The 13,580-nt window shown below is 42.7% G+C and overlaps 1 protein-coding gene and 1 long non-coding RNA gene across 2 annotated transcripts in view; one reads left to right on the top strand and one right to left on the bottom strand.

Annotated features, from left to right (window-relative positions):
- Positions 1-13,580, top strand: part of LOC144587481 (uncharacterized) — a 152,305-nt gene that overhangs the window by 23,267 nt on the left and 115,458 nt on the right. The gene's annotated exons all lie outside the window — the stretch shown is intronic.
- On the bottom strand, positions 3,991-11,812 carry LOC110070170 (uncharacterized). The gene is made up of 6 exons (XM_078388081.1): positions 11,321-11,812; positions 9,116-9,683; positions 8,749-8,845; positions 8,007-8,101; positions 7,089-7,215; positions 3,991-6,096 (listed from the first exon to the last, which is right to left on the bottom strand). The coding sequence occupies exons 2-6, from the start codon at positions 9,509-9,511 to the stop codon at positions 4,247-4,249; spliced, it is 2,565 nt and encodes an 854-aa protein (XP_078244207.1). The 5' UTR covers positions 9,512-9,683; positions 11,321-11,812; the 3' UTR covers positions 3,991-4,246.

Below are 13,580 nucleotides of genomic sequence, written 5' to 3'. Positions count from 1 at the left end.
TTGATACATCCCTCAGGTCCTTGGAGAAACCGCAGTCTCAGGATATAAGAAAATAAGTCCTTTATTTCAATTTAAAATTACCCAAGACATTTCAGCCTGAATGGATGGCCTTCTTCAGAGGATGTACAAAATAAAAAGGGAATGATACACATTGCCATCTTTACATTTGTCTACACTCCTAACATTGGAGTAGTCACTGAAAAAATATATCCACCCCTGGAATAATAATAATAATAATAATAATAATAATAATAATAATAATAATAATAATAATAATAATAATAATAATAATAATAATAATAATAATAATAATAATAATAATAATAATAATAATAATAACCGTATTTATTTAATTTATTTAATTTATATGCCGCCCACTCTACCCAAAGGTCTCTGGGCGGCTTACAACAATTAAAATTCAACACAATAAAATATAAAATGATTAAAATACGATTAAAATACAAATTAAAATTTAAATTGCCATCATCAAGACCCACAGTTAATGTTATTTCAATTAAATTAATTATATTATCATTATTATTTTATTATTATTATTATTTCATGCCAGGAATTCTGACTTATGGTTACTGTTTCTAGAGTTTTAGAGAGAACTCAGATGTGGTTTACTCTTCCCTTCTTCTGATGGCCAGAGACCTAAACCACTGATCTATCCTGTCAGCATATTAATCATGTGTCCTCAAGTAAATTCTGACTTATGGTTACCCTTTCTCAGGTTTTTACAGGTAGAAAAAAAAACTCAGAAGGGGTTTCCCCTTCCCTTCCTCTGGGGATGCCCTGCGATTGTGCAGCTTCTCTCAGGCTAGCTCTTCCCTCTGGAGGGCCAGTGGGAACTGAATACTCAAATAGAGATGAGCACACAACGCCAAAACGGTGGCTTTGTCTTGGCAATTCATGTGCCATGAATTTAGGAATTGTTCCCGGACAAACCATGCATCAGTTTCTCAGTTTGTTGGGGGGGGGGGAGAATTTAAACAGCCCGTTGCCTCCTTACCTTGTCCTACTGCCTTTGCCATCTAGAGACAGACAGTGGCCTTGTCAGAATATAGAAATTTTGTAGGCCTGAACCTGAATAAATGTATCATTAACGAGCTGCCATTGTGCACAGATGTGAGTATGCTGAATCATTCTGAAGATGATGCGATGTCTGGAAATAAGAAGAAGACCAGGTGCAAAGGATGGACTAGAAATGCCATGTACATATAAGTGAACAGTGTCTGTGTATCTTTCTCTTACTTCTCCACCATTTGCTGCTGTGCACTATGTCCATTTGTATAAAGAGTTCCTGTCATGCTGAAGAGATGCCTGCCTGTAAATACTTGTAAATACAACCGTCTTGCAACAAAAGAAGAACTTGTGTCTTCAATAACTCTGCGTTTTTCCTGTCGCCAAACCCTGACAGGCTTGGCTTCCCTTCCGGGAGCAGGTCCTGCTATCTCTATATTTGTACATGAGCCTGCATCTCAGCTGAGAGGCAGGTGCATGCACATTGGGGGGGGGATAATAATTTTCTTGCTTGCTTTTTTTTTTGGTAGCCAGCTGGATCCCAGATGGTTGCCTGTGTGCAGATGGAGAGATAGCAGGCCCAACTCCCAGAAGAGAAGCCAAGCCACTCTCTCTCTAGGTGACAGCAGAGGCCACAGGACAAGGTAAGAAGGCAACGTGGTCAGTGGAGCAGGCTGTGTGGGGAAGGGAAATAAACCAGGACGTTTGTTAAATCGGGAAAACGTTTGTTGGTTCGTGAAAGTTTGGGTTTTCCGGCTTGGACGAACCTGAACTGAATTGAATCAACAAACCAGTGATTTTTAAAAGATTTTCTTGGTTTGTTTTTTGTGTTAATGACCATCTCCATTCCCAACCTCTAGCTAGATGTCAAAACCACTGAGCTATCCAGCCAGGACTATTTTGTCCTAAAGTAGTGGCCACGACATTATGGAACTTGGTGTGCCATGCTCCCTCCCTCCTGTCCTTCAGGAGGAAAGTGAAAACTGTGCTATTCAAACAGGCATTCAGGTCTATCTTCCCCATGTGAGACATCTTGACCAATTCTTTGTAATTTTCAAGTGATTTGCTGTCACCATCTCTATGTGTAAGTGTGGGGTGTTACGTTATTTTATGCTGATGGTGTTAGTTTTGTTACCTTTACGTATGCATTATTTTGGGTTGAATGTTGCATTACATGTTCTTTTGGGAGATGCCAAGACTAATGGCTTACCACTAGATGGATGGGATATAAATACAATCAGTCAGTCAATCAATGTCAGGTAGTCAGTCAATCCGGAAAGTCATGCAACAGTTACTGACCAATGTGTTATTTTTTATGTGTAAATGTACTTGGTACCTCCCAACAAATGTTCATTTGGTGACTGTTCCTAAGATCTTCATTTATGTCACTCCAGTTATTTTGTACCACCACACACTTCCAGTGTGTATAAGAAATAACATCCAACTTCCATGCAGCTCATGAAGAAGGCAGTCTACAATATAGGCCTAGTCTTTAAGGTGTGACAGCCCTCCTTCTTGCTACTTTTTCTTCGATGGGTTCTTTATCTTTATTACAAGAAGGCCTATAAGACGTTGACTCATGCTACTCTAGACAAGAACAAAGGATGCAAAGCTGTTATTATCTGGCATACCTTCTGGATTCTTCTGTTTCACAATTGAGTTCTGAGTTTATTAATGGACTTGAAATTGATCAGAAAGTACATTTAGGCACCAATTTTTAATCAGTATCATAGTCTACTCCTAGTCTTGTTTTGGCAGACAGACTACATCTAGTCCATCTCCTACTTCCAATTATGTAGTCCAACTGATTTCTATAGTGGTCACCTGATGATGTTGATGTGTATAATCATATGTTTAGTTACCAGAAGAATATTTTCAATGAATAGATTGTTGGCTTCACAGAATTCTGTGAGTCATTCTCCTGCTTTGTTTTCAATCCCTAAGCCACATTCTCCAACAGCACTTGGTTTTGTTTTATTTCCTATTTTTGCATTCTTGTCATCTATTGACAGCGTTAGAATTTATTTTTCTCTCTGTGCAGGTTGGCCATTAGGATACAAGGAGAAACAGTCTCAGGATGTCTGGGGTAAATAACAATTGACTGTGTCGGAATTCAAGCTTCTGATGAAGGCCTTGTGGAAACGCATTAAGCAAGAAAGTTTTAAAAGATTTTCACCACTTAATAAAGACACAACATACAGTGGTGCCTCGCAAGACGAGTGCCTCGCGGGACGAAAAATCCGCAAGACAATTGGTTTTTGCGATCACTATGGTGCTTCGCAAGACGGTGTCTTCTATGACCATGCTTCGCAAGAGGTTTTTTTTGAGACCGATGCCTTGCAAGCCGAATAAATTTAATTCGTCTTGCAAGATTCCCATAGGGAACCTCACAAGATGATTTTTTCGCAAGACAGCGATTCTCGCGGAACGAATTACAATCGTCTTGTGAGGCACCACTGTATTGTCATTTACCCCAGACATCCTGAGACTGTTTCTCCTTGTATCCTTTGGTTTTTATTGGATGTGCCAGTTCCCTACAATTTATTTCTAGGCTTTAACCTAGTTCCATTATTAGTGGCAGTGTTATTCAGAGTTGTCCTTTGACTTTGCCCAGTGCTTTTTGACCTGGAAGTCGCATTTTCCAACACTATCTATTGTTTTCATTTTGTACTGTCTCATCATAGGGTTTTCAAAGTAAGAAATATTCAGCAATGGTTGACTATTGCCTTGTTCTGCACAATACTAACAAGAATTAGCTTGATTATCACTGCCATTGTTTGCGACAAATTATCCGCTAGTGTCACCATCTACTGATGCTCAGTAGCTGCCCTCCAGGAGTTATGCCACCCCCGTCACCACTGGAACTATTCATTCTTTTCTGCTGATGTGACTATTATTCCTGAAGGGGGTGGTTGCCTCTTAATCTAGTACCCCAGCTGTGGCCATTCCACCCTTGGTGACTTGGAATTTAGATACCCAACAACATTTATTAAATTGTGCATCAAAGCAGCAGTGCATCACTTTGATTCTGGTCAATTTCATAGTTAAAGCTGGGGATTTTCTGATGGTGGGACAATAAACTGAATGTCTAGTTCTTCTACAGTTCTTACCATAGTTCTTCAGCAGCTCTTTATGGATACTTCTGACTTGTTTTACTGCCATTGTTTTTACTTCCTCTTCTCAAGCTACCTGTAAGTTTTTCAGTCCAAAATTCTCTTACAAATTACTTTCTGCCGCCCCTTTCACTCCTTGCTGTATTGTCATTAGTGGTCTGCAATTTTCTTTGCTTTTTTGTCCTCTTAGATTTCTGTGGTTTCTCTCTTGTATGCACTCTGTTGTGCACAAGAAGCTTTGAATTCCAGGCAAAACATTTCCCACACTCCTGGCATTTGAATGGTTTTTCTCCTGTATGGACTCTCTGGTGCATCAGAAGGACTGAATTTGTAACAAAAGATTTTCCACACTCTTGGCATTTGTACGGCTTCTCTTCTGAATGAATTCTCTGATGCCTGCTGAGGTCTGACTTTTGAACAAAACATTTTCCACAGTCCTGGCATTTGAACGGTTTCTCGCCTGAGTGAACTTTCTGGTGCCGCCTAAGATCAGGCTTTTGAGCAAAACATTTCTCACACTCCTGACATTTGTATGGTTTTATACCTGTATGGACACTTTGGTGGACCAAAAGAGATGAATTCCTAGCGAAACTTTTTCCACACTCCTGGCATTTGTATGGTTTGTCTCCTGTGTGCACTCTGTGGTGCATCAGAAGTACTGAACTTGTGATAAAAGATTTTCCACATTCGTGGCATTTATATGGCTTTTCTCCTGAATGAATTCTCTGATGCCTGCTGAGGTCTGACTTTTGGGCAAAACTTTTCCCACACTTCTGGCATTTGTATGGTTTCAATTCTGCATGGCGTTTCTGATGCTTCTGAAGGTCTGTATTTTGAGCGAAATGTTTCCCACACTCGTGGCATTTGAATGGTTTCTCTCCTGTATGGATTGCCTGATGCATCAGAAGGCTTGAATTCCTGGTGAAACATTTCCCACACTCCTGGCATTTGTATGGTTTGTCTCCCGTGTGGACTCTCTGATGCATCAAAAGGACTGAATTCTTGACAAAAGCTTTTCCACACTCCTGGCATTTGTATGGTTTTTCTCTTGAGTGAACTTTCTGGTGCCGCATAAGATCTGGCTTTTGAGCAAAACATTTTTCACATTCCTGACATTTAAATGGTTTTTCTCCTGTGTGGACTCTCTGGTGGACTAGAAGGGATGAATTCCTGGTGAAACATTTCCCACACTCCAGACATTTAAATGGTTTTTCTCCTGTGTGGACTCTCTGGTGGACCAGAAGGGATGAATTCCTGGCAAAAGATTTTCCACAGTCTTGGCATTTGTATGGTTTACCCCCCATGTGTACCGTTTGATGCCTTGTAAGGTCTGAATTCTGAGTAAAATATTTTCCACACTCCAGACATTTCCATGCATTATCTCCATTGTGGATTGTCAGGTGGATCAGAAGGACTGATTTCATAGCAAAAGATTTTCCACAATCCTGGCATGTGTATCGTTTCTTTTCTGTGTGAAGTCTCTGATGCTTCCTAAGGTATGGTTTTTGAGCAAAACATTTCCCACACTCCTGGCACTTGTATGGTTTCTCCCCTGTGTACATTGTCTGGGGCCTTGTGAGGTCTGATTTATGAGCAAAATATTTTCCGCACTCATAACTACCATATGATTTATCTCGTGAATGGTCAGTCTGGTGGATCCGGAAATTTGAATTCTTGGCAAAACGTTTCCCACAATGTTTATACAGAGTCCCTGCTGTATGGGCTGTTTGCTGGCTTGGGAGCTCACTTGTGAAGTATTTCTTTGCAATGCTGACCCTCTTCTGAGGTCTAAACGGCATTTTTAATCTATAACATTTCCCACACATGGTGCATTCATAGGATCTCTCTATGCGCAGACTTTTTACTTCCACATGAGCTTGCTGGTCTGTTGGAAAGTCACCACTCTGGGTCAGAAAATCCCCACACTTCACACATACTTTTGTCTTCTTCTTGTTACCTGCTGGAAAGAGCACCAAGCATAAAAATATTGATAATAAATATTTATTGATTGATTAATAAAATTAAAAAATTGAGTCCCAGGTCCAAGAGATGTGGAACCTCGTTTAGGGGAAAAATCTATATAGTCCCTATGTCTACATAGGGAACATATCTGTGATATTCCAGTAGAGCTAAAGTCTTCTCCAGTCGGCCAGTGATGGAAGTTGAAACTGGCTGCTCTTGTCCCTATCCATAATCGGCTGCAAAATTTTGGAATAAAGCAGGTTTCCTTCTCTTGAAAAAAGGCCCAGCCTTAAGGAAACCTCTTTTTCCTGTGGATACTGGAGCATGCCTAGTGGCTCAAGTACTGATACAATGAATTGAAATGGAGCCATCATCCTTTTAAAAACTAAGCACAGAATGTCAAATCCCAGAGTTGTGAAGTTCACAATGCTGGAGCTCCGGCACAGAACAACACACACAAAGACGTTAAAACGTTATCTACCCAGAAAACTGCCATAATTGGTTCAATATTTTTCAGATGTACAAGAGAGTGTAAAAATAGCCCTGGCATACTCTGGTGCTGCTTCTGCAGCATAAACCAAGTTATATTTCTTTTTTTCATAAATAGTACAGTAAGACCTCTGGAGATCAGTTCCAAACCCACCCACCCCCGTGGATACTGAAAACCGTGGATAATAAGGAATGAATGAGAGAGAGAATGGTAAAAGGAAAAAAACCAGAACAAAATATTTTCACTTGCATTACTAGACCTGGCCACTAGAGACCATACTGTGTATTCTTCATTAATTCATGGCACAGACTCTAGCTCCATCTAGTGGCCAGTTCTGGTAATAAATGTGAAAATAGTTTTTTCATGATTTTTTGTTTTAATATTTCTAATATTTTCAGACCATAGGTAAGTGTATCAGTGGACACTGATCCTGTGGTAAGGGGGTCCTACTGTATTTTATGTTCAAGCATATCAGCCGGCACAGAAAGACGGAGCCTTACCAAAAGAGGCCACAATCTCCCAGTTTTCCTCCATGACTTCCTTCTGCAGGGTTCTCTGGTCAGAATCCAGCAGCGCCCACTCCTCCTGGGTGAAATTCACAGCCACCTCCTCAAAGGTCACAGGACACTGGATGGGGGAAAAAAGGTGACTAGGGCATATGCTGCAAGCTTTAAATTTTGGGGGCAGAATTCACAAATCGCCGAAGAGAGATTAATGTTACCAAAGGCTACAAGTCATAGAATCTACATTCTCCCTCCAGGAACAGAGGCTGCATCCCTCCAAATCCCACATGCAAGGGCCGAACACCATGAGAGAAAGGTGACTGCTCTCATGTGCAGCCTGAAGGTTGATTATAGGCATCAAAAAAAAAACAAAACCCACTGCTGGGTTCAGTTTGTCAGACAAGAAAGACTTTCAGCTTCTTTCGGAAAGAGAGAGACATGAAGGATTGGGGGCAGGGATGGGGAAATAACTTTCCCATATGTAGTTTGTATTACAGCCCAATATCCAAATGCAAAGTGTACTGCTGTTTCCAGCCTTGAAAAGACCATGTTATATCTGGAGCTAAATAGGGGCCGATGCTTAGGAACCTGGAGGGGAAAAAGTGGCAATCATCGAAGAGGACTAACAGGGCTGGACACATAATGGTTCAAGCCCAGACTTTTAAAAGATGAGCTCTCAAAACTCTGGGTGTGTGTGTGCATGGATCAGTTTGTCAGTCTGGATGGAAGAACACTTCAGTTTTGGATTCTCTCGCGTTCAGATGCTTTTGTTGATGTCTTTCTTCCCCAGTTCCCACATGGAGGAACTGGTGAACTTTTCATAACTCTCATCTAAAACAAACTGGCTCAAAATCCACTCTCCCGTCTTTTTCAGAGAGACAAGCTAAGGAAAAAGACAGGTAGCCTGCCCCCCACCTGTCTTCCCAATGATCTTTCCTCCTCCTCTTCAGCTTTCGCTCCATCAGGTGGAAGGGACGGCTCTGCTCGAGCTGCCAGCATCACGCCAAGCCCTGCAAAAGACAAAACAGGGGAGGGCAACCAGCTGCATCAGCATGTCATTGACACTAGGATCAAAATCCTAAAAATGCTTGCTAGAATGTCACACCTTTTCACCACAAGGACCTTACATCCCAATCAAATAAACAGGATTGCTCTATATGATAGTATGATGTAGTGGGGAGAGTAGTAGGGCTGGAACTTGGGACATGCAGTTTCTATTTCCCAGGAACATGCAATTTATCAGGGCACCAGAAGAAAGAGACCACGCAACCAGTGGTGGTACAGAAGAGGCAAATCCAGGAGGCCTGACACCATGTCAAAAAGAGGAAGTTTGCTATCAATCTGAAGATGCATTGGGGTAATTAAACAGATATGTCAAGATTTATCCTATCCTTAATCTATATTTTAAGTTCTGCAGTGTCATTTCTGTAAAACACTTCTCGAGATTCTAGACATGCATCAAACGGCTGTTTTCCATCTAGAAAGGTAAATTCCTCAACTGCTGATCTTTGAAACACATTTTGTATATGAACAAAAGTGTGGTGATAACTCTCACTCCACTCCCAAGACTCAAGGGAATATAGAGGCAGTCCAAAGATCTCCTGAAGCCTTCAGAAAAGGAGATCAGGTTGAAAGGCGGTTCAGCACCAGACCTTACCCAGCAAGGCGGCCCCTCCATCCCTTGCTCTGTTCTCCTGTGGAGCCTCTTCTTCTGCAGGGAAATGTGATTGAACGTCCAAAGACAGATCTTTGACCTCAAAGAGAAATAAAAGTCCAAGATAAACAATGACATAGACGTACATCTGTAGTTGTATAAGCAGACTGCAATGGCCACAACATTTAGCTGTGTGGGAGCAATGAAAAGAAATGAAGGGCATACACCCCATTTCACTGTGGGCCACCAGTAAATTTTGCAGAGGCTGTAGAGTACCACATGGGACAGCAACAGGTAAGAAAAGCGTGCTCACATGGGCCATGTGCATCCCACCTCTGCCTTGCAAGCACCAGGAAGGACACGGTCTCACCTGCTGCTCTTCCTGCCTCTTCTCCTCGGCCTGGCTCAGGAGGAAGCCTTCGGCCAGGGCCACCGCCTGAGAGCTGCTCTCCGCTCCACATTCCCTCACCCAGCTGGACATCTCCGGGGGAAGGATGGCCAGGAACTGCTCCAGGATCACCAGGTCCAGGATCTCAGCCTTGGTGTGCCTTTCTGGCTTCAGCCACTGACGGCAAAGAAGGTGGAGTCGGCTGCAAGCTTCTCGGGGCCCTTCCGCTTCCTTGTAGGAAAAGTGCCTGAAGAGCTGGCACTGTATGTCTGAGCCAACAACGTCCTCATACAGCAAACTGTGCAACTTTCTTCCCCAGAATTCCCCACTGCTCTCCATTTTGCTGGCACAGAGCGCAGTTGAGTTTTCCCCATCCATCTCCAATCTGCACTTCAACGAAGCTTCCGACAGAGTCAAAGGAGTCTTCCCTCGTCTCTGTCAGGGGAAAGACTGCCTTCTCGGACTCAGCTACTGCAAAGCCAGGATGTTTTTCTATGAATAATTATTATGCTGCGCGCTCAGTAAGAACTGTGAAAAGCACATCTTGTCCCTGAAAGAAAGTCAAGGATAAAATACCATTTAGAGATTTGTGGGGCTTATGTAAGAACATAAGATGAGCCCTGCTGGATTAGGCTAAGGGCCCATCTAGTCCAGTATCTCACAGTGGCCCCACCAGATGCCTCTGGGAGCACATGAGACTACCGTATTCCTGTCTCCTGATCCTCCTCCCTTGCACCTGGCATTTGGAGGTACCTTCCTTTTAAGGCTGGAAATTATACATCCCCCATCATCACGGCTTGTAACCTATAATGGACTTTTCCTCCAGAAATCTGTCCAATTCCCTTTTCAAAGCATCTAAGCCAGATGCCATCACCACATCCTGTGGGAAGGAGTTTCCTCAAGTGAGAGCCACAGACCCCCTTCTTTCACTTAATTGAGAATCAAATGATAAACAAATTCCCCCACCCAAAATGCTCTAACCAAGCATCTTCAGTCATCATCTAATCCCACAGGTCTTTGTCCCTTATTCCTTCGGCTGATGGCAAATTCTGCTCCAGCCCTTTTTAACATTAATATATATGTCATTTCCATTATTTCCTTTGTTTGAAAATGTTTATTGATCTCTTGGCTTTTTTTTTTTGTTCAAAGCATTCATCAAGAGATCATTTATAGACTTCAGACATTCCAGCAAATACATCAGTTCTTTTTTTTATATATAATTTATTTCAACCTCAGCTGTCTTCTTAAAAATTCTCATAACTTTTCTCCTCCTCAGGAGGATTTATTCTTAATTCACCCAGACATTAGCTGTCCCACAGAAGCAGAATAAAAGTTTGATCAGTGCAGGAAACTGCTTGTAAATAATCTCCTTACTTTTCTGTCTGGCCTCATTGCTACGAAAAGCGAGACAATGATCTGAGGCAAGAAATGGAGGCAACCATAAAGTGTACTACATATATTGTTTGCCTTGGGCCATGCTATTTTTATAGCAACCATGTGTGTTTTAACTAAGAACAATCCATCCCCCCATTTTTGCGACCTGTTCTAGTGCTTTCTGGCACAGTGCTAAGGCTGCAGTGTATTTAGAATGACTGGGAGCAATCCTGATTATGCCATTCTGCAATTTGTGTGGTTGCTTAATTCGCTGTCAAACAGAGCTGCAAGTGGCATTCTCTTTTGTGACAATCCTGTGACGTATGCAGTGAGTTGTGACAGTAGAAAGTTGGCAGCGAAGCCGTTTCCTCTATTTTTTCTCTCATCACAATTTTTTTAAATAGGCTCCTAAGCGAAGGAGACTTCACTTAGGAAATGATGTTTCAGGTATAAGGGAATGTCTGTGTTAGGTTGACATATCGCTGTAGCCTATGCCACCTGCAAAGGTATCAGCCAAGGATGCATTTTATCTCAACCTGTTCAGTTTGTACACAGAACCTATCATGTGGAACACCAGACCAGAATTCAGATGGAGGAGGAGTGAAAATTGGTGTTAGAAACGTCAGCGATTTAAGATAAGCAGATAATATCACGTTACTGGCAGAAAGCAACAAGGACCTGAAACGACTATTAGTGTAAGTGAAAGAAGAAGGTGCCAAAGCAGGACTGCACATGAACACGAAGAAGATAAAAATCAGGACTACACAACTTTAACACAGACAATGAAGAAACTGAAATAGTGATGTTGTATACCTTGGTAGAAAAATTAATCCAAAGGAAGGCTGCAGCCAAGAAATCAAAAGACTGAGACTGGGAAGGGCAGCCATGAAGGAACTAGGAAAAAAATCAAGTGTAAGGATGTACAATTGGAAATGGAGACAAAAATCATCCGCACGCTTGTATTTCCCAACCACCTGTCTCTCTGTTCCAGCAATTTTAAGTCAAACTAGAACATTTTGTCTCCTCCACAATATGCGCCCCTGAAATACTCAAAAAGCAGAAATATTTCTATGGCTAGCCCAGTTTTGATGATGGTGATGATGATGATGATGATGATGTCCCGATCCAAAAGAGCCGGACAATCCCACCGACACCTCTCTCTCGATTCCTGGCAGAAAGGGCAGCTCAAGTCACTCACGATGTGCGGCCACCGGCTTTGGAGGACTCTCCGGTTCTCCCGCCTAACCGCGAAGGCACCTCTCTCCGCTCGGTTCCGCTGGGCCTTGAGGGTCGCCCCCCTTTCCCGCCCCCCCCGGAGGGACTCACCCTTATCTTCCCAAGCCTACGTGATCCGGTGAAAGGAGACCCGGGCCAGGGAACCCCTTGGAACAGCTGAGGTGCCACTTTCCTCCGGAGGATAAAGAAGGACGAGCAGGAAGGGACGTTTTTGTGGAGGAGGACGCTTCCGGTGAAGGACTCGGCAGTTCCCCTCTAGGAATCCCAAGTCAATGCGCTTTATGTCTTTAACTAGAACGGGAAGCGGCTGAGCGGAGTTTCTGGCTGTTCCAAAACATTGATTTTTGCCTTCGTGGATTTGAGGGAAAGGCTCCGTGGCTTCTCTGCCCAGAAATCGCTCGACTGTCGCCTTTCCCCCTCCATTCTTATTATTCCTTTCTTTTTCCTTTCTTCCCAACTCGGTCCAGCAGTCCCCACCCCACATAGTCCTTAATCTCAGTCACTAATTATATCCTCCTCCTTTCTTTTCATTTAGCAATATATTCCTTATCACAGCTTTTTTTTCTTCTTTCACTGGAGATGGGAAGGCCTGTAAAAAACCCCGGGGAAAATGGGTTTTTCTCAGTTTGTTTCCAAAGCCCCCTCCCCCCGAAAATTGGGAAAAAATGGAACTTTATATCAAAAAGTAACTTTATATATCTATATCTATCTATCTATCTATCTATCTATCTATCTATCTATCTATCTATAGAGAGAGAGACTTCGTCTCAAGTTACATAAGCAGTTATGAGAGAAAACTGTTAATGTACTTTATCTGACATTCCCCATTGTTCTCACGCTTGGAGACAACAAATATATATAAAATATAGGCTTTATATATATTTATATTTACATATATATATTTGTTGTCTCCAGGCGTGAGAACAATGGGGAATATCAGATAGATAAAGTACATTAACAGTTTTCTCTCATAACTGCTTAAGTAACTTGAGACAAAGTAACTTAAAAGATCAGAGGACAGACTGGAAAAAGGGAGAGCATTTCCGATCTTTTCCCACTTTTACACTTGCGGCAGAATGAAAAGGGGAAACTACACACCTGCTTTTTCTGGGCCAGATCGCAAGGAGGCAAAGGACATGTTCTGGCCTCTTTGTCATATTCTGGATAAATATCGTCAAGGGAAAGGTTTTTACTATTGAAAATGGGTGGCATGGAGCAACCAAGCCTCACAGAATATCCATACTTACATTTGTCACCTTTTCTGGTCCTCTGTCACACTCACGAAGGATAAACATGGCACCTGCCCCCACAACGTCCACCCAGCCATTCTAGGCCCACTAGAGTTTAGTGCGAGGTGGGCATATTTCCTGAAAATGGTCTAGTACCTCTAGTAATAAAACGGCCAACACTGTGGATAGATTTGCTCCTTGGGCACCGGGTCCCTCGGGAACAGGCTAGCAGAAAGGACATTTTGGAGGATGATTCCCATCTTTTGGGAGGACGTGGGAGCCAGGGTGGCATCAGGAGACCATCTTTCCTGCCATGGCTCACTTCATCCCACTCCAGAGGAAGATACTGTAGTCGATGCAGGTCCCTGTGGCTGTAACGTCACCCCCTGCTTATCCTGAATGAATGAATAATGCAGCCGGAGGATGTGGCCAGGACGCCTGGAGAGGCGACAGCCATCCCGTGTGCAGTGGACCCTTACGCCCTCGTTGATAAAAGCCACCAGAGGCGGATGGTCTGAACAGGTGAAGCAGGAAATGCCTCCCCTCCCCGCTCCCCGGATATGGGGAAGGATCCTAGCAAGTTTAAAGGAGGAAAAAGTAAGACTGAT

The sequence above is a fragment of the Pogona vitticeps genome, chromosome 2 (assembly GCF_051106095.1).
Source record: "Pogona vitticeps strain Pit_001003342236 chromosome 2, PviZW2.1, whole genome shotgun sequence".
NCBI lineage: Eukaryota > Metazoa > Chordata > Lepidosauria > Squamata > Agamidae > Pogona > Pogona vitticeps.
The sequence above is the reverse complement of the archived record's forward strand: the minus strand, read 5'-3'. Positions and strand labels throughout refer to the sequence as shown.

What these genes read in the sequence shown, in the direction of transcription:
- LOC110070170 (XM_078388081.1), bottom strand. Translation starts at nt 9,511, where the DNA reads ATGGATGGGGAAAACTCAACTGCGCTCTGTGCCAGCAAAATGGAGAGC. An exon ending in AGAGGCAGGAAGAGCAGCAG is followed by an intron (nt 8,846 to 9,115) that starts GTGAGACCGTGT and finishes TTTCTCTTTGAG; the next exon opens with GTCAAAGATCTGTCTTTGGA. An exon ending in GGAGATTGTGGCCTCTTTTG is followed by an intron (nt 6,097 to 7,088) that starts GTAAGGCTCCGT and finishes TGCTCTTTCCAG; the next exon opens with CAGGTAACAAGAAGAAGACA.